Source organism: Lemur catta, chromosome 1 (assembly GCF_020740605.2).
Source record: "Lemur catta isolate mLemCat1 chromosome 1, mLemCat1.pri, whole genome shotgun sequence".
NCBI lineage: Eukaryota > Metazoa > Chordata > Mammalia > Primates > Lemuridae > Lemur > Lemur catta.
In genome coordinates, this window is record NC_059128.1 from 38,423,857 (window position 1) to 38,449,397 (window position 25,541).

Genomic DNA, 25,541 nt, shown 5'->3' on the forward strand with positions numbered 1-25,541 from the left:
TTCTTATTCCTTCCCTATGTAAGCAAAGATTAGCTTTCTCTACCAACCCACTTAAGACTTGCCATTTCCAAACCCTTCTTGAAAATCTGGGTGAACCCTTCCTTTTCAATATTCCCTGTCCTACTCCAGTGTGTACCAAATTTTTTAAAATTTACTACATACTCCTTAATTACTATGTTGTGTGTATAGTAAGCTTCTTGAGGGCAATGTGCTGCAAGTCTCCCACTTCTTTCTCTTCTAAGAAATTCAGAAGAAAGATGAACTCACTACAGATGCTCGGTAAATACTAATTAAGACAGGGTAAAAGCTTAGAAAAGTTATCTTACATAGGTGGCATTTAAGAACAAATGAGTTTACATTGAAAATAGCAAGTCAACTAAGAGCTAGAGATGGCCTCTAATATCTACTTAAAGAATGCAAAATAGATTGATTAGGCAGACTCAGTAGAGGTTTTTTATTTTAAAAAAAAATATGGAACTATCATGATTAAATCAATATTAAAAAAAAACTCTATAAAAGTTAGTTCTGGAAAATTAGTCTGAATGTAACAAAGAAAAATTTCAAAAATCAATTTAAGGGAACCCATGGTAATAAGAATAAAGTAAAAAGAAACCACTGCACACATTTTGAGGGAAGAAAGGAAAGATCTCAAGAAACAGTTATAGAGAATTAAAGAAAGAGAATAACAAAAGAACACAATGAAGTATTCTGGACCTGACTATGACTCCTCAATTTTTAAATCTCCAATAAAGTTCAAATTTGTTTAATACCTTTTTTTTTCTTCGGAGACAAGGTCTTGCTCTGTCGCCCAGACTGGAGTATAGTGGCGAGATCACAGCTCACTGCAGCCTAGAACTCCTAGGCTTAAGTGATCTTCCTGTCTTAGCTGCCTAAGTAGCTCGGACAACAGGCGTGCACCACCATGCCCAGCTAAATTATTATTATTATTTTTTTTTTTTTGCAGAGATTAAGTCTTGCTATGTTGCCCAGGCTGGTCTTAAACTCCTGGCCTCAATCGATCCTCCCACCCCAGTCTCCCAAAGTGCTGGGATTATAGGTGTCAGCCACCATGCCTGGCCCAATATTTTCAAAGTTTTTTAAATGCTTTTAAAAAATCCATTTTAGCTGGTCCAATAGTAGTGGGTTATCAGAACTTATTAACATTAGTGTCACTAAAGCTAGTATACAACCCCTACTGCTAAATTTGACTAGCTTAAAAAAAATCCATTTTAAATAAATATTTACATGGTTGAGTAACCTTGCAAAGAAACATTACTTACCAAAGCAGGATAACATTCATTCCTCTCAGTTGTAGATACCACACTTACAACTTTTCCTAATAATTCATCATTGAGGCGTCGCTTGTCTTCATCTTCCTCTTCACTACTTTCTTCTTCCTTTTCATCTTCGGTACTGAAAGTTAGAATAACTTGATCATTATCCTAACACAAACCATTGTTTGATACAGTCAGAGTGGTGTGAATTTAACATGGTCAATTCAATTCCTAATGGATTACCCTGCAGTAGGTGCCTCTTCATTCTTGTAATTGAGGGGATGAATACTTCCTTTGCCTCACAGAAGTATGTGGTCCTGAGCTGTCTATGGTAACTGAGTCCACTTCACTAGATCAATGAGTACTTGGACTTAGGCTCTCATGCCAACCACCAGCTGGGACAGAAAAGCCTAATTACACCACCATTAAGTACTTACTGTGCCACACATTTTTTTAAATAAAAGATTGCCCTTCCATTTTCATGCCAGACACCAGATAACATAACTTTAACTTTCTAACTGGCTACAAAAATATCTCATTAAAACACATATGAAGGTTTATTTAGGTAACTTATCTGGAAAACTACAGCTTACCCTTAATGTCAACAACATGTATTTTTAATTTTAAGCCCATATTTTTTTAAAATGAGTATGTACTCTCATTTGAATTTTTTTTTTTTTTTTTTTTTTTTTGAGACAGGGTTTTGCTGTGTTGCCCAGGCTGGAGTGCAGTGGTGCAATCATAGTTCACTGTAACCTGGAACTCCTGAGCTCAAGTGATCCTCCCACCTCAGCCTCCTGAGTAGCTGGGACTACAGGCACAGCATGCCACCAGGCCCAGCTAATTTTTTGTGTGTGGAGACAGGGTCTCACTGTTGCCCAGGCTAGTCTTGAACTCCTGGCCTCAGGTGATCCTCCCGCCTTGGCTTCCCAAAGTCGGGGATTACAGGCATGAGCCACTATGCCCAGCTGAATTCTTGATGAATACATACTGAATAATTTGACACCTTCTTGAAGATATTACTAAAGTAGGCAGAGCTATTAACGCTTATTAAATGGCTCAAAACCATTTAGTTCCTTGTCCTTTTAAGGTTTTAGTCCTTTTCCTCACAGACTTGTGAGCTATCAACTCTACCACATTACTTTCTTTATTGTCTGCATCTATTAATCTTTTCTATCTTTCCTTCCAAGACCTCTATTTGCCTATTCAAATCTATTGCACTCTGAGAAACCAGATGACTCAACTTGTTAAAATTGAGGACACTTTCAGTAAAAGTCTATTGAACTAGCTTATGAATAAAATACTGGGTATTAATGATTTATTAAATATATATCATGTACTAAGTACTTATGATATATTGATAAATTTATATACATTATCTAATCCTCACAAAAACTGGCAAGACATTTATCATTCCCATTTTCCTTAGCTATAAACTAGAAATATTATACGTTTTTATGAAGATTAGAGTTAATATATGTAAATGTACTTAACTTCAAAGAAGTTGTACTTAACTTCAAAGAGCTTGAGTAATTTTCCCAAAGTGACATATTTAGTAATTGGCTGAGTTGGGATTTCTATTTAGGGTCCTCAGAGGGTTTTTTATTACTTTCTGATTTGCAGCTTAGGTATTATTTGACTTTGCCATCTAAAATCTTCATTATATATATACTTCCCAGTAGCAATGGGTACATATAATACCTGGATCTTGGTTTCTGAATATTATTTCCCACTAAAAGGAACCAGGGACCCTTATAAAAATAGCCAAATCCAAAGCTGGGGCAGAAAAAGACTAATATGAGCCTAGATTACCTCATCATGCCAGAAAGTGAAAAAGTACTCAAGAAATGGTGAGGATATATCAAAAGCGCACAGAAGCCAGCCTGGAAAGGCTCCGATTGACTAAATCTGGGACAACTTGAGCAACAAAATGAATTTTGTGACAATGAATTATAACCTATTATATAAAATTAGAATCCATAAATCCATTGTGATGATTAGGAAAAGATTTTCATTACAGTTAAATGACAACTAATAAATGTAGCGGGAATGAAAAATTAGAAAAATCACCATTTTGCTATCATAATAGCATTAATTGATTTAGTCACAAATTATCAGTGGATGATAAAACCACCAAATGAAAGTTTGATAGGAATAGGATATTCCTATCAAAGTATCTTCACACAGATTATTTATAAATTACAAAGGGAAAAATGGTAACTATGGTAACTCCGAAGTTCAGAAATTTGGCAGATATCACCTTAACCAGGTGATCACAGTTAATATCAACAATTATGGAACAAACTGGTAACATGCACTTCTTGATGTGCCTGCCTTAAGGAAGACAACACTACTTATTATGGTATTTCTGTCAAAAGCATATAACCTGAATCTAATAGTGAACAATCAGACAAATCATGTTGAGGAATAGTCTACAAACTACTCTTCAAAAATATCAGTATCATGAAAAAGAAAAAAAGGCTAAAGAACTTTTTTCCACATTAAAGGAGACTGAAGAACCATATAAACTAAATGCAATGCATGATCTTGGATTGGACTCTAATAAGGGAAATAGTGAATGCTATAAAGGCTATTAGTGGGACAATTGCCAAAATTACATATTAACAATAGTATTCCACCAATGTTAAATTTTCTGAATTTGATATTCATTCTATGATTATGTGAGAGAATCTCTTTGTTCTAAAGTACATAAAAGTAAAGAGTCATGATACTTGCCACTTCCTCTAAAATAGTTCAGCAAAATAAAATCATAAAATTGAAAAATAATTATAATATGTATATATAAAGAGAGGGAATGATATAGCAAATCTGTCCAAAAATGTCAACAGTTGGTGAATCTAGATGAGTACACAGAAGTTCATTGTATTAAGTTCATTGTATTATTCTTGCAATTTTTAAGTTTAAAATGTTTTCAAAATAAAAAGATAAAAAAAACCCACATAGACTCACTTTAAATAGGAAAATCATCATATCAATTAAGGATTTAGGCAAAGTAACTTAAAACAAACAACCTTTTTGAAAAAGGTGGTGTGATAACTCTTGGGCAAAGTAATGGGCATAGTTAAGAACAAGGTCTGCTCAAAGAAAAACATCTACCATAAGGATACAAGATGCTATGGAAAGGTTACCCAAACAAATTTAGCCCATCTAGGAAAATCACATGTTTAATGTTCTAATAATTATATTGTAATGATACCATATATGAAAAAACTCACACAGGAAGAGAAGACCTCCTTCCTCTGTTTGTCTTCTTTGCAATGACTGGAGTTCCAAAATGCTCTGGATTTGTTAATGGAAGCTGGTCAAGTGTCTGGATAAAAAACAGATTAAACCAAATTTTATCTCTAGATCAGTAGCTATTATTTAACCCAAATAGTCCATCCATGTAATCCTACCTCACTCTCTGCAAAATGTCTCTCCCCTTTCAGGCAAAGCGAGGTACGTCTCAGTGTTCTCTCATCACCATCATCAAACACTACAATAAGCACAAGATATTGGAGAATTTATGCACTCTAATTAAATAAAAACTTAATGGCACAGAATGCTATTAATTATAAAAGCTTAATATTTGTAAGAACAAGTATTTGTTAGTCATTTTTCAAAACCTTTTCAAATGAGCATACCACATTTTTCATTCTGAGCGTACCAAACAAACATAGCTTAAATGGTTGCCCACAACTGCTTTTTTTTTTTTTATTTCTATCACTTCAGAATGACCGTAACTCATGAGGAACCTAGTCAAAGCAAAATATTAAATTACCCATAATCCTAGAAGAATGAGCAGAAACCTGATTTTAAAAAAAGTAGTATTATGGGTTTTTCCACAACAGTTATCAAAGGAGTACCCCTAATTTCCAGAAACTGTTTGACTCCTGGTAATGCTGTGGATTATTCCACTGCTTTTACTTATTTGCATGATAACCTACCATAATAGAAGTACTGGCTGCCAAATCCTAAAGTCTTAAAATTCAAGTTCTTTCTTTTGCTAGAAAAGGATATAAGTAGTTTAGAAATAAAGGTTGAAACAAGGAAACATCAGAAAGATATCAAATTACAAAGTTTATTTTTTTTAAAAATGCCCTTAGAAGATATCTCATTACCCAGGGTTATGAAGAAATAAAAGACAGAATCCTTACCTCAGATACTTAAAATGCATATGTTTAGTCAACAATGTTTGTACATCTTATGAAAAGAATATATTCAGAGGAAAGCTTGTTACCCAAAAACGATTAAGATTTAATCCTAATTTTCATAATTCTAAATGCTTTTCCATTCTAACAATTTAGTATTAATAAAGGGAAATTCTACATTACCTTGATTTAATAATATCTTAGAATATTTTAATTGGTTACTTATATAATTATAATCCTGAATTTTCTTCTTAAAAAAAGGATGTCTTATTAGCAAATACTTTGTCATCAAACCATATACTTATTTTTAATGACTAAGTTTTTAAAAGAAAATTATATAAAAGCACTTAACATGTTCAATATTTATGTATTTCAATCAGTTCTTACTCTTAGACTAAAGATATCTAGTTTAGGTTCTCTTACATGCAGGAGATAATGTAGAGAAAATTAAAAGCTCCTGAAGCACATATTCAAAGTACCATAATGACTCCACAAAAGCAGCTGTGCTATATACTGTCACTGATTCAGAAATTGATGACTACCTACAGACACAATGACAGGATAAAACAAAACATCTTCCATCAATTATATCACTGATCTGTACTTGATTAATAGTGTCCTAAATATTTATATCAAAATCATGATTCATATAGTGTCATCAAGTCTAATAAATAAACCGCTGTTCCTTTAAAAATTCATTGAAATTATCACAAACCAAACTTAAAAGCATTCTTCATGTTAGTATTAGTGTCCATAAGATTTCATAAAGAATAAATGGTTCCAATTAATGGTTCCAATTTTCCTTAATGCCTACAATACCAAAGATGGTAACGTTAGACACACAGTTATACAGAGTTGTGAGAAGGGAAAATGAGAATGTAAGACCAATACTGTCAAATTTACATAACACAATCTTTTCCACAGTGTTCTATCATTAATCAATGGCAGCCCTAAATCAAAATGCTCTGATGAAAAATTTCAACAATTTAATATCCTTAGTACTAGATTTTTAAAATCATCATTTGAAATTAAATCAGAGTTTTGAAGAGAAAAATTCATTTCACTTCAACATACTTTATCATGGATAGAAATAAAGTAAAAATCAAAGGATTTCTCAAAACGGTATTATGGTACAAACAACTATTTTATAATTTTACACAGGAACAATTCCAACTTCCAGTGAACAAAGAGAAAAGGTTTAAGTTTTTTTAATTCACAAAACTATACAAATATATGTACTTGATTTCTTTATACATTTGTTAAGTCATGTAACTTTTCAAGATTTTCTGAAAGACAAATGGAAAACTCAATGTTGTATACTTATGACATCCCTAATTACCAAAACCATGAAAAAGCTCCATCTATAAGAAGCTTCCTCTTTAACTTCCATGTTAGAAGTATCATTTAAAAGACTACAAAATTTGTAGGAACTGAAGAGTGACTTTATAGCATTTTTGGTAAGAGTGAAATAATTAACTGCTGTATATAGTAAGTTTACCTTCTTTTTAGTTCAGACTTACACTACAGCAGTCTAAGAGAAAAAAGTGAGACTACAAGGATGTAGTAATTCTACAAAATGTCTTATACTTGCCAAAAATGGCATTTGAACAGATTATTCATTGAGTGCAACAGAACATGCATATGAGCCAAAAGTAGTATCTCCATTATTATATTAGACATTGTGATGGTTAATTTTAGGTGTCACTTGACAGGATTAAAGAATACCTAGAGAACTGGTAAAGCATTACTTCTCGATGTGTCTATGAGGGTGTTTCCAGAGATTAGTGTGTGAGTCAGTAGACCAAGTAGGGAAGATCTGCTGTCAATGTGCACCGGCACCACCCAAACAGCTGGAGGCCCAGATCCTCTCTCTCTCCTGGAGGTAAGACACTCTCCTCCTCCCGCACTTGGACAACAGAACTCCAGGGTCTCTGGTCTTGGGACTTGAAACTTACACCAGCAGTCCCCCAGATTCTCAGGCCTTTGGCCTGAACCGTGAATTACACCATCCGCCTCCCTGGTTCTGAGGCTTCTGGATTTGAACTGAATCAAGCTATTGACATCTCAGGTCTCCAGCTTGCAGAGGCCTATCGCAGGACTTCTTGGCTTTCATAATTACCTGAGCCAATTTCCCTGATAAATGTTCTCTAATATTTGTATCTATCTTATTGGTTCTGTCTCTCCAGAGAACCCTAATAGAGATTTAAATACTAAAATCTATTTAGAGGAAAATGACAAAGCCAAGATCTCACAGTAACACTAATCATAAACAAAATAGACAAAATAATGGCAATGCAAACAAATATACAAATCTTAACTCACATCTGTTAGAATTCAAAGAAACAAAAAGAAACAGGGATCTGATGAACTACTAAATATGAAAGCTCTAGCTCCCTGTTATCAAAGCACTGATAGATACTGGAAGACAGTAAGATAATATCAGCGTAAATTAACTTTATCCATAAATATAATTGGCCATCATTTATTAAGCTTCCACCATATTCTAATCCTCATAACAAGCTTCTGCAAGGTAGGCATCACTATCTTCTTTTTACAGATAAAGAAATTGAGAATCAGAAGGTTAACCAATAAGCTACAATTTAGTTAAGGAGATATCAAAAGAGATAATAGGTATAAAGCATAAGTATAAAATGAAGACAGAGGAGGAAGTCAAGAATTCTGATTTTGGAAAAATAAGTATCATTATTGTTATATCTGTGTATAACAGTTACGATTAACAAAATTCTTTGCATAAATGAATAAAAATTTGAAAATAAATAAATGTATACTAGGTAAACCAATATTTTGACAAATGAAAATAGTATATATTAACGGTATACATGTTTTGAAGTATGTATGCATTGTGGAATCGCTAAACAAGCAAATTAACATATGCATTACCTCACATGCTTATTTATTTCTTTTTTTGTGGTGAGAAACACTTAAAATCTACTATTAGCAGTTTTCAAGTACACAATGTATTAACTATAGCAACCACATTGTACTATAGATCTCCTGAACTTATACCTCCTGTTTAACTAAAATTTTGTATCATTTGACCAACATTTCCCCAATCCCTCACCACTCCTAACCTGCCCCAGCCCTTGATTACCACCATTCTACTCTCCTCTAGGAGTTTGACTTTTATACTCCACATATAAGTGAGATAACGTGGTATTTGTCTTTCTGGGATTAAATTATTTTCACTTAGCAGAATGTCCTCCAGGTTCATTCATGTTGTACCAAATGACAGAATCTCCTTTTTTAAGGCTGAATATTATTCCACATAATATTCATTGTGGAATACTATTTCACAATGGTATTCATAATACCACATTTTCTTTATCCATTTACCTACTGATAGACACTTGGGTTAATTCCGTATCTTCGCTATTGCAAACAGTGCTACAATAAACACAGAGCGCAGATATTTCTTTGATGTAACTGATTTCATTTTCTTTGTATATATACCCAGAAATGGGATTGCTGGGGCATGTGGTAATTCTATTTTTTATTTTTTGAGAAACTTTCACACTGTTTTCCATGATGATTGTACTAATTTGCATTCCCACCAACAGTGTGTGCACAAGTTCCCTTTTCCCATATCCTTGCTAGTGCTCACAATCTTTTATCTTTTTGATGATAATACCCGCTCTAACAGGCATAAAGTGTTATCTCATTGTAGTTTTAATTTGCATTTCCCTGATGATTACTAGTGTTGAACATTTTCTTCAAACACTGTTGGCCATTTGTATGTCTTCTTTTGAGAAATGTCTATTCAAACCTTAGCCCATTTTTTAATCAGGTTGTCTTCTTACTACTGAGTTGCTTATGTATTTGGATATTAACCCTTTATCAGATATTTGGCTTGCAAATATTTTCTTCTATTGTGAAAATTATCTCTTCATTATGTTGATAGTTTCCTTTCCTGTGCAAGAAGCTTTTTAGTTTGACATAATACCATTTGTCTATTTTGCTTTTGTTTGTGATTTTGGAGTCATAGCCAAAACATCATTGCCCAGCTCCATTGTCATGGAGCTTTCTCCTTATATTTTCTTTCTAGTAGTTTTAGAATTTCAGGTCTTAAGTTTAAGTCTTTACTCCACTTTGAGTCGGTTTTTATATACGGTGTAAGACGAGGGTCTATTTCCATTTTTCTGCATGTGGATATTCAGTTTTCCTAACACTCTATTGAAGAATCTACCAGCCTGAGCAAGAGCGAAACCCTGCCTCTACTAAAAATAGAAAAATTATCTGGCCAACTAAAATATATATATATATATAAAAAATTAGCCGGGTATGGTGGCGCATGCCTGTAGTCCCAGCTATTCGGGAGACTGAGGCAGTAGGATCGTTTAAGCCCAGGAGTTTGAGGTTGCTGTGAGCTAGGCTGACGCCACAGCACTCATTCTAGCTCGGGCAACAAAGCGAGACTCTGTCTCAAAAAAAAAAAAAAAAATCTGTCCTTTTCCCATTGTGTGTTCTTTGCAAGTTTTTCAAAAATTAATTGACCATAAATGTGTGGATTTATTTTGGGGCTCTATATTCTGTTCCATTGGTCTATGTGTCTGTTTTTATACCAGTACTGTGATGTTTTGATTACTATAGCTTTGTAGTATATTTTGAAATCAGGTAGTGATATGTCTCCAGTTTTGTTCTTTTTGCTCAAGATTGCTTTAGCTCCAATAGTTCTGTTATTCACAGAAACATCTATGATAACTATAGGAGTCCCTCAGCAGCTAAGATTAAAAAAAAAACTCCAGGAATCTGGAAACTTAAGAAATTAACACTCAAATATATAATTACATTAACAAAATATCATGAGAATACTAAGTCTTATGGAAGGCCGTTTAAACAATGGGTTAAAGCCTATCACAGGACTAAATAAATTTCTTTGTGGCTTAGTACTTTTTTCCTTAATGAATGATTTTCTTGTCAGTGGAATAAACATCTGGTTTTGAAAACATTTTGTGGTTGATTTTGGGTAAAACATTTTTCACAAAAGGGTCTGACTAAATTAAAAGCCTTATAAGCCTGTAGCACACTGTACAAAATTCAGTAAATTCACCAGTTTAATCTAATTTCTCCTCTAGAGGAGTCTACTCAATTTAACTAGTACTTCCATGAAATCTGATATAACTAATGTTCAAAATAGTAACTACAAGGCACAAAAAGCCTGAATCTTAAGAAGCATTTATTATAAAAATATTATACAAATGGCAGAATAGATTTTAGTGTTAAACTTGATATATGATGTGTGTATGTACATTCTATATGTAAATTACTAGAATTACTGGCATTTTTCAAACGTGTTATTTTTATATTACAAAAGGGCAAAATAAGAGTACTTTCAAGATGTGTCATTGACGGTTGTATCTACCAGGAGTTAATGGCAACATTTAAGTGGAGATATAAATGCTAATCCTAATTTTGACAACTGTTGAATGACTGAACAGATAACAAACTTCCATATTTTCTAGATTCCTTATCTTAAATGCAAGGATAAAAACTATCAAATGGCTGGGTGCAATGGCTCACACCTATAATCCCAGCACTTTGGGAGGATCACTTGAGGCCAGGAGTTCAAGATCAGTCTGGGCAACTCAAGACCCTGTCTCTACAAAAAATAAAAATAAAAATTAGGTGGGCACGGTGGCATGCACCTGTAGTCCAGCTCCTGGGGAGACTGAAGCAAGAGAATCACTTGAACCCAGAACCCAGGAGTTGGAGGCTGCAGTGAGATATGATCATGCCACTGCACTCCAGCCTGGGCAAGATTCTGTCTCAAAAACAAAAAACCCTATCAAATGAATAAATTATGGTAGGAATAGGAAGAGAAAATATTCTAATGTTCAAAACAAAACAAAACTCTGAGCTGGTGCTATTCATTGTTCAAGATTAAAGGGCAAGGTATTACATTTTAAAAACCAAGTCATATTACATCCATAGTCTCTTTCAAAATTATTCATATATAACAGAAGAGAAATTTAATGTCTATATTACATAAGGAGTTACTATCACTGACTCTAACGATAACTTTAGATTACTAATCATCATCACTTCCATTTGATCCAAACCAGCAATGTGGTATATTCTTTTGTTTCATTTTTCATCATCTGACATAATTTCAGGTATCTCGTGAAACCAAAAAAGATCATGGAGGCCATTAACACTTAGTATAACTTTCTGATTCTACCTATATAATATTTTGCTACAAATTAGCAATCCAGAAAAATTCCAGAAAGAGCAATTAAACCAAATAGGAAGTAGGCACTCAATAAAAGAAAAATACGTAATAGAAAGTTCATGACCTGTGAAAGATCACACATTTCCTTTTGCCATCTTTTTAAACCAACTAGTAATTAAGATCATTGTACTCTGATCATTCTTTATGTGGTACACATCCTTCAATACCTACATGTTCCTTATAGCAGAGTGCTATATTGAGTATTCTGAAGTGAACAGTACCTCTAAAAATCTTAAACTTTTATAGATCAATCTTCATGCATGTAAGTGCAAAAATCTTTAATATTTTGAATTTGTCTCTCAAATAAATCTGTTTCTTGCTGTTTTCCTAAGTGTGTAATACCTGCTTCAGAATCATCCAACATCCTTATAAAAAGGTTCTTGTATTGCCATCCCCAGAACTACTATAAAGGAAGAGGTTCAGGGTCCTCAAATTCTCATTTTTCTAGGCAAGCACCAAGTGATTCTTATGTACACTAATGCTTGATACCTCAACTATATGCAATTAAAATTCTAAAGCTCTTTGAAAACAAGAATTATATTCATTGGAAGGACATGAAACATAAATTAAAAAAAAAGAAAAGAAAAATTATACAATTTCTTCTGTAATCACCCAACATAGAAAATCACCACAGAGAATGCTCAGTAGTAACATGTTTTTAGAAACACTAAAATGCCACTTACGTGGAGGATAGAGATCACTACTCATAACTGAATAATTACTATAGGATGCAGGAACCCAGAATGTGAAAATCTGCAAGGTAATGCTTCTGCAGAGCACAAGCATTGTATCAGTAAAGCTTCACAAGTAATGTGAGTACAACCTTGATAGTGACTATAATATAGGATACAATATTATTATAGTATTTGAATATGCATATTTTCCCATGATTCTACACTTACCAATCAAGTCCTACAATTGTTACCAGTGCCTTGTTTAATATAGCAAAATTATATTTACCTAATCTCTAAGAGTTAACATTAAGTTTAGTTTTTAAATCTCTAACAAATATCAGTAGCCACAAGTGAGCTTCCTAAAAATATGTAGTTTAGAATAATAGCACCATGTGAACCAATACCAACTTCTAGGAGGTCCAGAAAGAATAAAATAGGTTGGAAAACGTAGTTACATAAAGCAAATTGCTACTACTGATAGAAGCCACAAGACACAGGGACTACAATTTTTAACCAAAGCATACTCCTCACAGATCTGAGCATCAAACTGGAAATGAATGATTTTTATCCAAAGCACCAAACCAAGTAAACTAAAAGTAAACCTAAATGGTCATTTCTTTTCCTTCTACAAGGAAACCACACTATAATTACACCTCTTAAACCAACATATAAATGTAAAAACCAACAATGTTATAGGTGTCCAATGTAAGACAAAGGATTGGATGCTATCCACAGGGTTGTGTAGTTTGAAAGTACTGAGAGGAGATTTGGAAATGTTACCTTTGCTTTTTTCATCAACATAATGACAGCAACTATTTAAGTACTACTTTTAGGTTTTAACTTACATGTATTATTACACTTGTTGCTTCTCACTACAGTAAAGCTTTTTAAAGCCAGTATAAGCTTATGCGTGGAACGTTAAGAATGCATTCACATTAACTGCATCTTTCTTAAAAGCTGTTAATAAGAGAGACCATACTGTATCAAAAGTCAAAAATGAAGGTACAAGCACCTGGTCTTTAGTCTACTAAGGTCAGATTTTTTTTAGTTCATAAATTCTGTGACATCATCTACATTACCCTTATATAAAACATGTAGGACGACAATAAGATTGTAACTATGCAATTTTAATTGCAATTATAGAAAAAAGTGAAAATGTCTATTTATAATACTGTTTTATTGACTTTTCTTATTAAAAAACAATAATCATACAATCTAACTTTCCTAAAGAAAGCTTTTCTAAAGTGATGTTTTCCTAAAGAAAAACATCAAAATAACCTAAAACAGAAGTAAATTTTTGAATGAAATAGACACAAACAGCCAAGTTACTTTAAGAGATAATTACTTTTGTTACCTGCAGGGTACCATTAAAATTTTAACTAGTTATATCCAGAAAATTGACAGGAAAGAATGCATATTTCTTTGCCAACACAATGATTCGGTGTACCCACAAAATAGAGGTATATGCAACCTCCAAATCAAATCTATACATTAAATTACTTAACTACTTACCCACGGTATACCAACTAGCATCTGTCAACTTGCTGATAATAGCTTCCTGAAAAGATCCATCAGATGTCCTTGTTTCAACAATAGCCCCAACCTAAAACATGAAATCCAAATTTCCTTACCAAATTTAAACAAATAAACCAAATCACTCCCACCAACTATATGATCTGGGTTAGAAAAATAATATAGTGCTTATAATAATTCTACCTTTTATTGGCTTAGATCTTTATCACTCATAGTACACATATATTCATTATGTAATTTGAGCCCCAAAACACTTTGACAAAAAGTGAGGTAGCTATTATTACCTCTACTTTACATATTGAAAATTGTGGCTTGGAAAAAGAAAATAATTTGCAGAGTCCAGCATGAGAACTCAGTCTCTTAAATCTTACTTCAGAGCCTATTCACTGTATCACACTGCCTCCAAGAAAATTAAATATAAAAACCATAAAACCATAAGACAACTAAAATAGCCTCAACTTTCATAAAAATATTGGATTTAGCATTTGTATCTAAGGGACCTTTTAGATAAAGGTTCACCTGGAGAGAGAAGGATGGACCAGTTGACCTTCTTTCAGCTTCCAGACCTTTGTATATCAGATATTAACCGAAGTGGTACTCTGACATAACAAAGATTTATTACATAAACAAATGGCCAGAAATGGATGGAAAACATAATATAGGTATTCATAAAATTGAATTATAAAATGAACATAATTTACTTGGTAAATTAGAACAACAGAAGATTCAGTATATGATACTGTATACATCTTAGCAGGCTAAACATCACCTCAGATATAGCAACAATGTAAAAAACAAAGTCAAGTATTCAGTTCAAAAATTTAAAACAAAAGGTGAGTGAAAATTTAACATGTTTATATGTATTAACTTTCCCTTCCATAAGATTTTTAATATTCTAAAACTAAGAATACAGCCATTGCAATATCATAATTTATACTAACAAACCCCTCATTTGTATTTTTGTTTTCTGATTAAAATTATTATAAAATTTTAAGTGTATGTACAAATGTAAAATTGATGGTCAATTACAGTATGAATCTATGATTATTTTAGATTTTAAACTGCACAACATACATACCCTTAAAGGACCCTTTACTTGGTCATCTTGCACCAGTTGTGTAGTATTATCCTGTTTTAGGAGTACCTGAAAAACATTTTTGCACAATAATTTACATGTTACTTTTAAAATACATTTATAGTAACACTGTAACAATAATGTCTTTAATCTATGCTTTCTTAGCACCCTGTGGTTAGGTCTAGTATAATACTTTTCACATTGTCTTGTATTTATGCTTATTGTCTCTCTCATTAACTTGAGCTCCTTGAGGGCTGGGGCCCTCCTTCATTACTATATCATCAGTGGTTAGCAAATGTCAATGCATATTATAGACACTTAATAACTGTTTACTGAATGAACTACCGAAGATTTATAACCTGTAGTTATTACTGTAAAAAGCTTAAAACTGTCTTTATTGCTTTTTATCAACAAGTCATAAAACGTTATGATTGTATAACCTGGTGAAGTTTGATACAAAAAGTATCAAACTACCTTGCCTATATGAAAGGTAAACAAATTAAACAAATTAAAGTCAGAACTCTTTTAGTCCTTTATAAAGTAAATCTGAACAATAACCATGATAGGCAATTCTGTGTTTCTTACAAACAAGTGCTCCTTTCTACTATACATCCTCCCAAATAAACAGGATAACCATCCATAATAGAGCAATTACCCAAATAAATAAATTCAAAATCTAGGTAATGTATGCATGATAAGACCTCCTAAAATAATCATTGTATTGATTTTTAAAAAATTAGAACCACAATACTAATGAAAAGTTAAAATTGTCAAAGAATCCCAAATAAATATTGTTTAAGCAAATCCTATAGTTGACACAGTAAAAAGGCTGTATGAAATAAGAAGTGAATGTCAAATGACATTCTATCCTAATAATACCTGAAGAAAAGCTTCATCGGCAGATCAAAATTTATATAGAAATATTATAATAATTATATATAAATCTATTTATCTACCACACAAATCACCTTCCTCTAGTTCAACAGTTCTCAAACTTTAATGTGCATCAGAAACATGTGGAGGACTTATTAAAACACAATTACTGGATCTTACCCCCAGAGTTTCTTATTCAGTAGGTCTGGGGTGTGGGCCTGAGAATTTGCGTTTTTTTTTTTTTTTTGAGACAGAGTCTCAGTGTGTTGCCCCGGCTAGAGTGAGTGCCGTGGCATCAGCCTAGCTCACAGCAACCTCAAACTCCTGGGCTTAAGCGATCCTCCTGCCTCAGCCTCCCCAGTAGCTGGGACTACAGGCATGTGCCACCATGCCCGGCTAATTTTTTCTATATATATTTTTAGTTGTCCAGATAATTTATTTCTATTTTTTTAGTAGAGACGGGATCTCACTCAGGCTGGTCTCGAACTCCTGACCTCGAGCGATCCACCCGCCTCGGCCTCCCAGAGGGCTAGGATTACAGGTGTGAGCCACCGCGCCTGGCCAGAATTTGCATTTTGAACAAGTTCCCAGGTAGGGCTAAAGCTGCTGGTCTAGGGCCATACTTTGAGAATCACTGTTCTAATTCACTGATACATTGACTCAACAAATTTTGAGTATCCATTATATATCAAGCACTACTCTAGGTGTTAGGCATAGAACAAGTCAGATGTTTCCTCCTTTTACAGTGACTAATTCTGGTAGGAAAACATCAGATATATAAGTGAATAAAGCAAAATTTGCAAACTGCAAATTCAGTATGATCCAGTAGTAATAAGAATGATAGTAATATTATAACAGACCTCAACATTAAAAATGTTTATAATAAGCATGGATTACTTTGCCAAGTACAAAGTGACAAAGACTTAAAAATACATAGGAAAATTCCTAGAAAGAAACACAAAAAATGTTAATAGTTATTTCTGAGAGGTAAGCTATGGATATTAATCCATTTGTACTTTTCTATGTTTCCAAATACTGTACAGAAATCAGTTAACCTTTTTCTGGTCATAAAAGCATCTTAAAAATAAAATTATTGAATCATTTTTATACTGTCTCAAAAACATAATTGCCACTGTATTGTTCTAATCACTAAAATTTTCTCTACCTGAACATTATGAAACGGGAGAAAATAATTACAGCCTAAGTATGCTACCACAAATAAAAAAGATCCAAATGACAGGAACTATCAGGATCATGGTATTTTGATAGAAGCATTTTAGAATAATTTCTCCTTCTGAGTTCTTTATTTCTCAATTCTTAATGTGCTTTTTCTATAAGTTTAGTATATAACAGTGCTTTCACACAGCAATGACTCAATAAATAAAATGTTGATTTACAGTCTCGCTCTCTCTGATTTTCTTCAATCCAGAGTTAATAAAACTGTTGCATTAAAAAAAAAAAAGAAAAATTACCTTAACTTTCACCAGCCTTTTCACAGTCTTAATCTTGGCCTCACAGAAGGCACCTCGGTACTTGGCACTGACATCAGTTCCCACTGTCAGGTAGGCAGGCTCATCTGCCGCCTGATGAAAGGAACATAAACTATGAATGTCACTATTATTTCTCCCTACACCAACCTCAAGTCTCATGATAAGGTTCTGTATTTAAAGTAATAAGAACATTAAAATTATTTGCTTATTAATATCATTGATAATTTGAAAAAGACCCCTAAAGCAAACACTTTATTAACAATCTTTCATTTTATATACTGATATCTTGATACTATAAAATGTGTTAAAGTTGTAATTAGAAATTATCGATAAGGAAATACAATAATGTTTTTTCTCTATATACAAAGTGTTCAAAAAAATTATAATTTATATAAGAAGTGGAAAAATAAGAAAAAACAGAAAAAGCATCTTATAATAAATGCTTATAAAACTATATTATTCATTTATGGCCTCCCAAAAATTGTTTAAGTTAAAAGAAACATTGCTATTAAAATTAACACTAACAATAATTAAATGTTTATTGATATAGCTACATAAAAAAGCAATATTTTTAAATACAATGTAACTATATAGATAAGAAATGAAGCTAACCCTTTTGATTTAAAAAAAAAAGTTAACATTTGGAAAATTCATTGGCTACCAGCTGCATTTGAAAAATTTTATGTCTGAATTCAGCCAATGAATGCAGATATGAACTGATGATTCAAAACTTGTAGGCATACCTAGAGTTTACCACACTAATCTTCTTAGTATAAAATATAAGCTTTACTAAGAAATGTCTACTTTTAGAAAATGGTCATGATCAGAATGATACATTGAAAGATGTGAGAAATTTCATTCACCATTCATTTTAATCTTGACAGTAACAGGATGATCGCTATCTCAATCTGTCATCGTGCCTATTTTTTTCAAAAGTTAGGTGTAATCATACAAGTTCAATTCAACACTGCTATGGGCAAAGGCAACAATGTACACTTTAGAGACACATTTTTAAGTAGAAAACAATTTTTCACTTTCCAATAAGTTTTCCCAAGTAATATTAAAGAAGGTTGAATATGTCACTTCAAGAAAATAGCAAAACAAGAGACAGCTTTGGCAAATGCTATATTTCAGAGCTTAATATACTGAAACAGTAATAACACAAGAATCAGGTACCCTTTAAAGTCATTGCATTTACAATGAAAATCGAAGAGGAATACATTTAGCAAGTAAGTATCTAACCTGAAACATTCCAATGGCCACAGTACAGTGGAATGCTTCCTTTCTCTTTAAACATCCACATGTGTTCGCAGTTGTTTTGAGAAGAATTTATGTATGTGTGTGTGTGTGTGTATACACACACGCACACAGTTTTAGGATGGGTATGTTTTAAAATATTTACTATAAGGATTTAACTAGAACTAAGCATTATTAGTTTCAGATCAACTTCAAATATTTTAGCCAGAGAAGTTCATGTTATCCCCAGAAGAAATGATACTTTCCTTATCCAATCCACATATTCTCTTACAAAATCGCATTGGCACTGGAGAAGAAAAAATTTTTCAAAAAATCCCCCAAAGAGCCAAAGCAGGACAAAAGCTTCACTTCTGCAAAGGTTGCTGCCAACACAGGAAGTGTTTAAAAATACTATCCGAATGGACAACAATTGAAAGGCTGCACCAGCCTTTCCAAAGTGCTAACTGCTACACAGAGGGGCCGAACTGACTGCATTTAGACACACAGATCATTTCTCACCCATTCAACGAGTCCTCGATTTCTGAAAGTGTTGCTTAGTAGGGAAATCAATTTTGAGTAGCAAAAAAAAATGACATTTCACGGCACCAGCCTCACGACTGGCAGTGCCCAGGGCACGAGGATCAGGACAGCGTTGACTTCACTTACCTTCATTTTTATTGGTGATCTCTGGGGTTCCAGCTCAACGAGCTATCTTCGCTGTTGCTAGAACCATTGGGGAGGAGAAAGACAGGCACAGAATCAGTCAACAGCGGGGAGCGACGAAGGGAAAGAAAGTAAACAAACGCCAGCGGGGAGGGGCAGAACCCTCAGCAGGCAAGGGACAAGACCCCCTCAGTGGGCAGCCAGGACGCGGGAGCTCAGGGGGCAGCGAGAAGCCCACGCGCGCATAAGGGCAGCCCGTTCCGCCCCGGAGCTTGCCAGCGGCCCACGGCACCCCCGCCTCGCTGGCCACTTTGACCCGGAATGCTCAACTCGGAGCCCCAGGACAGATCGCTCTGGACAAGAGCAGGGCGCCGTTTAGGCTTTCCCAGGTCCGCCAGAGAGGCGCCCGCCCAGGCTTTGCTCGGCCGCCCCCTGATACCCCGACTTCAGCCCGCGCCCCGCCTCCGCCGCTCGGCCCCCTCGGCCCGCCCCGGGCCCGCGGTGGCGGCAGCGGAGTGTCACGGCGCCATTGCTCTCCCTCCTTCGCTCTGCACCATGTCAGGAAGGAGAAGCGCTCCTTCACCCGAAGGGGCAGGGGCCGCGGCCTTCAGCAGGGAGCTGCGAGTGCTCGGGGAGACCCGAACGGTGGAGGGGACAGAGGTTGAGGGTGCGGGGGGGAGGAGGGGAGGTGGCCGGACAGGGTGTGGGAGGGGAGGGGAGCCGCACAGCGGCAGCCACCGCCTCCTCCCCGCGCCCGCCTCAACTTTTTGTACAGCCCAGAGAGGTATCAGCCCCCAGCCCCTTGGGTCCTGCCACGGACTCCACAGTGGAGGACGCGCCACGGAGTTGAGGGGGCCGGCTAGTCCAAGCAGCCCGCTCCTCACCCCGCGGAAGCAAACTTAGCGGCGCGGCCAGCCCCACAGCCATTTTCCCGGGGAACCCGGGGAAGCGGACGAGGAGGCGGCTGCGGCGGCGGTTCCTGCACTTGGTGCCGCTGCTTCACGACTTGCCCCTTCCCCTGCGCTCGCTGCACCACTTGCCTAGCATCCGCCTCCCCACCTCCAAAGCTTCCAACTGCACCGGGACCCCGGGCAGCAGCACCAGCTGCTATTGCCGCTTCGTCCATTCAGTATTCCGCGCTTCCTTTCTCCCCACATACCAACAGCGGGTGAAGTGCGCGCTGTCAGCTCCTGAGTCCTCCGCCCCACTGACCCCCAGGGGCCCCCGTCCCGGCAGCACCACTCGCGGCCGCGACGGCAGTTCCTGAGCCCGGTTCCCCACTCGCCCGATTTACTGCCACAATCCACCAAATAACAAGCTGTTGAGCAGACTCGCTTCTACACGAACTCCTATTGGCTGCTCATGACGCCGAAGAGCTTCGGATTGGACCTCGCTACCTGTCGTCCTCATTGGATGTAGCTCTGAAACTTCACGGATTGGTGCGAAAAACAGCAGGTAGGCCATCCTCCACTTATGATTGGCTTTCTCCGAAGACCAACGTTATTGGAGAATTGGGTATTGAGAAAGCAAGTCCTGGGAAATGATTGGTAGAGACGACTCCGGATGTGCTTGACTGAGCACTGATTGGTGAATAGAGGGGTCAGGAAGAGCAGTTCGGCACGAGGATTGGCGGCGGAGTGTCCCATGGAAACGGAACCCAGAACTGCAGCCAGAGGCTTACACGGGGGCGGGGCAGGGTGTTTCCAAGGCGCTTGCGCTAAACCGCTTCTCGGCGCCATTTTGTCTCGGCAGCGGTAGCCGCAGCTCTATCGCATTTTATGCTTCTGGCGTGAAAGGAGCGGAGTCCTTATCCGGTAGATTTATTTTAGTGGGGCACCCATCCACCGTTCTCTCCAGGACAGCACCTAGTCCTGGTCGGAGGAGTCGCAGAGCTGTCAAAAAGGTCAGTTTGAGGCTATGGTTGTCCGATTGACTGGGGGGATGGCGCAGCTCTATCGGCACCGGCACCGGAAGTGAAGGGGCCGCGGGCAGCCATGGTGAAGTGAGTGCTCCCTCGCGGGGTGGGGGGAAAGGAGGCGGGATGAAAGGGGGCGAGGCTTCCTCTCCCGCCGAGAGAAAGAGAAAGAGGCTGGGGAGATGTGCAAGTCTTTCTTGGAGGTGATCCTTTGGGCTGCTCAGAAATATTCTGGATTCTGTCTCTTTCCGAGCTGTTTTTCCTCCTTTTGGAAATGCGTTTCGGGGACTTCCATATTCTCCACCCGAGTGGCACCGGCTGTGTGGGTCTCCTTAAGACGTGGAAGACATGGTTCTTAGAAACATTCTGCGTGGGGAGAGGTGTTTCCGCGTGCTCCTCACGCGATAAAGCTATGGAGGAAACTGGAGAAAGCTCTGGCTTTCGGAGTGCTAAGGAATTTGCTTGCCAGCACGGGCGCTGCTACTGTGACCTGAGACAAGCGTCTGTGTCACTTTGCACGAGGCTTATGCTACTTTTTGAAACGAAGTAGCAGTGGTTTTTCGGGGACTGAAAATACTTCAGATAAAAGGACCGCCCAATAGGACAGATGTTGGTCTTATTCTATTAACATCTTTTTTTCTGTAATGTGAAACAAAAACTTAACGTATTTTAAGCATTGGAAATTGAGTAGTTGTTTTAAAGAATGAAGTAAGTTTTAGAACGTTAAATATCGTCAATAATCCACAGAGACTAAATTTACTAAATAAGAGAATACCTAACTAAAGCAGGATCAATTTTTTGTTCCTAACAGTGATTTCTCTCAAAATTATTCGTTAAGAAAGTGAAACGTATGTCGGGTATTCAAGTGAGTGACCTAGTCACACTGGATACTTATAATTATTCTCAATACCTCTTTTAAACCCTATTGCTGTATTTGGTGGGGCTCAAGACCAGAAAATGATTGAGTGATTTAACAATTTACTGGGGGTTTTTTTTGGCAGTTGTGCTGAAGAAAACAGGACATCTCAGTAACAAATACCCCAAACTATTACCGAGGTGAGTCCTTGATGTCTGTAAAAATCCTCAGAATTGAGGGGACCATTTGGAAAATTTTCTGTGGACCAGTAAATAAATACGAGAATGGTAGTTAAAAGATGTTCTGTTTGGCCAAGGGTTCAAACGAGTCTGTATAACTACCTTACTGATAATATTTTTGAATGAAACCCCCAAATTAGAACATCCTTATGGATTTGTTTACCCATTCATGTGGTTCTCATTTCTGGGTTTTTAGGCACTTAATGATTTTATCATGAAACATCTGGATACTTTTGTGATTCTTTTTTTCCCCCCCTATTTAAAAACTTCTCATACAGCACAGATCTTGTCACTAACAGTGTTTAGGAGTGTAGCAATTTTTTTAAACGAAATTATAAAACAATATAATACTACTGAACTTTGCAGGGGTTAATCATCCATAATTCCATTACTCAACCTTAAACACTTATTAGCTGATCTAAATAACATGTTAGTGGGCATTTGGAAATTACTAAAAAAACAAAAAAGAACAGAAATCTCTTGTATCCTACCAATAAAAGGCAATTACAGTTTATACTGTGCTTATATATTAATATACAGAGGGCTTTGTCTCTTAAGGTTTTCTTTTATAAAATATTCTATGTTTTGGTGCAAAAATAATTGTGGTTTTAACATTGTTGAAATTTGCCGTTTAATATTGGAATACATCTTAAATGTGGTTATGTTGTACATCATTTTAATGTACATCTCTCGCTGTATTTTTTTTGCTAATGATTTATTACTTGATGTTTATTTTATATTTATTTTAGACTATGGAAATGATGTTAGACAAAAAGCAAATTCGAGCGATTTTCTTATTCGAGTTCAAAATGGGTCGTAAAGCAGCGGAGACAACTCGGAACATCAACAAGGCATTTGGCCCAGGAACTGTTAACGAACGTACAGTGCAGTGGTGGTTCAAGAAGTTTTGCAAAGGAGACGAGAGCCTTGAAGATGAGGGGCGCAGTGGCCGGCCATCAGAAGTTGACAATGACCAATTGAGAGCAATCATAGAAGCTGATCCTCTTAAAACTACACGAGAAGTTGCTGAAAAACTCAACGTCAACCATTCTACGGTTGTTCGGCATTTAAAGCAAATTAGAAAAGTGAAAAAGCTTGGTAAGTGGGTGCCTCGTGAGCTGACCGAAAATCAAAAAAATCGTCATTTTGAAGTGTCGTCTTCTCTTATTGTACGCAACAACACCGAACCATTTCTTGATCGGATTGTGACATGGGAAGAAAAGTGGATTTTATATGACAATGGGCGACAACCAGCTCAGTGGTTGGACCAAGAAGAAGCTCCAAAGCACTTCCCAAAGGCAAACTTGCACCAAAAAAAGGTCATGATCTCTGTTTGGTGGTCTGCTGCCGGTCTGATCCACTACAGCTTTCTGAATCCTGAGGAAACCATTACATCTGAGAAGTATGTTCAGCAAATCGATGAGATGCACCAAAAACTGCAACGCCTGCAGCCAGCATTGGTCAACAGAAAGGGACCAATTCTTCTCCATGACAACGCGCGACCCCATGTAGCACAGTCAACTCTTCAAAAGTTGAACGAATTGGGCTATGAAGTTTTGCCTCATCCTCCATATTCACCTGACCTCTCGCCAACTGACTACCACTTCTTCAAGCATCTTGATAACTTTTTTCAGGGAAAACACTTCCACAACCAGCAGGATGCAGAAAATGCTTTCCAAGAGTTTGTCAAATCCCGAAGCACAGATTTTTATGCTATGGGAATAAACAAACTTATTTCTCATTGGCAAAAATGTGTTGATTGTAATGGTTCCTATTTTGATTAATAAAGATGTGTTTGAGCCTAGTTATAATGATTTAAAATTCACGCTGCGGTTTCGGACTACACTCATTTTGTTACCCATGGTTTTTTTTCTTCATGAAAAACATTGGGAATGTCACTAATATGTTGTATATAAGCATCTTTCTTATCTTCATAGTGTTTTGTAAGATAAATATACCATAATTTATATAACCTGTTTATTTTTCCATAATAGCAATGTTACGTCAGTGAATGTCCTTGTACGTGCTTTGCAAAATACAAGAACTTACATCAATGGCTAAAATTTCTGGGAATCTAAATCTTCATTCACATCCCTGGTTGTTTCTTTGGAATAAGTTACCAGAAGTGGAAATAAAAGGCCGAAGGGATTGTATTGTACATTTAAGGCTTTGGATACTTGTACACTTATCCATTAGAAAGCTTTTCTTATTGCACTTATATTTGTTGTGCTTTTTCTTTTTATTTTTTCCCCCAATTTCCTGGTTTTTCTTTACCTTAAATTTTGAATTTTCTTTCCTCGATCTCTGTTTATTCAAATATAATTATAATACTTGAATTATACATATAGTGAAATAAATATGAAAATTTTTCTTGGACCTCAGGAGTGACTTTTTAAAACTAATTTTTTCACTTTAGAATAGTTGACTGTACATTTAAATGTTTTGCTACACAGAAGTGATGTTTAGGGATACAAAGAATAAATTGTTTTTATGGTATAGTTAGTTGAGTTTAACTAATTTATGTTTCCCTGTGGCCTGCTTTAAAATTTTCCATCTTCGTATGCATTCCTTCCCTCAGTGCTTTTGTACTCATCAGAACCTTTACATGCATTTCACCGCCCTTTCTTTGCAGTTGTTTGGCTCTTATCCAGTTTGAGATTTTTTTATTTTGAATTTATTTATTTATTTTTTTTGAGACAAGGTCCTGCTCAGTTGCCCAGGCTAGAGTGTAGTAGCACCATCATGCTCACTGCAGCCTCAAACTCCTGGGCCCACGCAATCATCCTGCCTCAGCCTCCAAGTGGCTAAGACTGCAGGTGCCCACCACCATACCTGGCTAATCCAGTATGAAATTTTTGTTTCCTGGAGGCAACAACTGTTTAATCATAGCTGTGTTCCCCTACCTGATGCATGATAGGTGCTCTGTAAATATTTCTTATGAATATGTATGCACATTTGTATACAAAATATGTGCAATAAGCCAACTTAAGTTTAATAGTAATTCTTGACTAAAAATGAGTGATGTTCCCCAAAGTTGTTTTAACCTCCAATTTAATATTCCCAAGTACTTTATACAGAATTGATTTGTAATTGCTAATAAAATATTGATTTAGAGAACCATTAAGAATGTGTCAATACTAGTTTTTTAAGACTTTATTCCTCAGTCATTTTTAAGGATTTTGTATCTTAGTGGAAGGTGACTATAAATGAATATTAACAGTTACTAGACCATCTCTTAGGTATACATGAATGAAATTATGAGGGAATTGTAGTTTTGCAACCTATTTCAAGGAGCACAAACTAATAATTGTCAGA

At 36.1% G+C, this 25,541-nt stretch overlaps 2 protein-coding genes across 2 annotated transcripts in view; one reads left to right on the top strand and one right to left on the bottom strand.

Moving 5' to 3' along the window:
* The window catches only part of ARID4A (AT-rich interaction domain 4A), a 67,722-nt gene extending 47,200 nt beyond the window's left edge, over positions 1-20,522 (bottom strand). Inside the window, exons 1-8 of the mRNA XM_045566519.1 lie at positions 20,376-20,522; positions 19,220-19,276; positions 17,300-17,410; positions 14,958-15,023; positions 13,859-13,949; positions 4,691-4,770; positions 4,511-4,605; positions 1,281-1,413 (exon numbers count right to left, since the gene is read on the bottom strand). Of these exons, the coding sequence (XP_045422475.1) occupies positions 1,281-1,413; positions 4,511-4,605; positions 4,691-4,770; positions 13,859-13,949; positions 14,958-15,023; positions 17,300-17,410; positions 19,220-19,225 (582 nt within the window). The 5' untranslated portion in view covers positions 19,226-19,276; positions 20,376-20,522. The remainder of the gene's footprint in view (positions 1-1,280; positions 1,414-4,510; positions 4,606-4,690; positions 4,771-13,858; positions 13,950-14,957; positions 15,024-17,299; positions 17,411-19,219; positions 19,277-20,375) is intronic.
* LOC123620130 lies at positions 19,538-24,030 on the top strand. The gene is made up of 5 exons (XM_045525519.1): positions 19,538-19,883; positions 20,080-20,475; positions 20,546-20,671; positions 20,812-21,119; positions 22,976-24,030. Exons 1-5 carry the CDS (start codon positions 19,538-19,540, stop codon positions 24,008-24,010), a joined length of 2,211 nt encoding a protein of 736 aa, XP_045381475.1. The 3' UTR covers positions 24,011-24,030.
* The last annotated feature ends 1,511 nt before the right edge of the window (positions 24,031-25,541 follow it).

Coding starts and splice junctions, on each gene's coding strand:
- LOC123620130 (XM_045525519.1), top strand. CDS start 19,538: ATGCTCAACTCGGAGCCCCAGGACAGATCGCTCTGGACAAGAGCAGGG. Junction 20,476..20,545: donor CACTCGCGGCCGCGACGGCA/GTTCCTGAGCCC, acceptor GCTGTTGAGCAG/ACTCGCTTCTACACGAACTC. Junction 20,672..20,811: donor ATTGGTGCGAAAAACAGCAG/GTAGGCCATCCT, acceptor ATTGGTGAATAG/AGGGGTCAGGAAGAGCAGTT.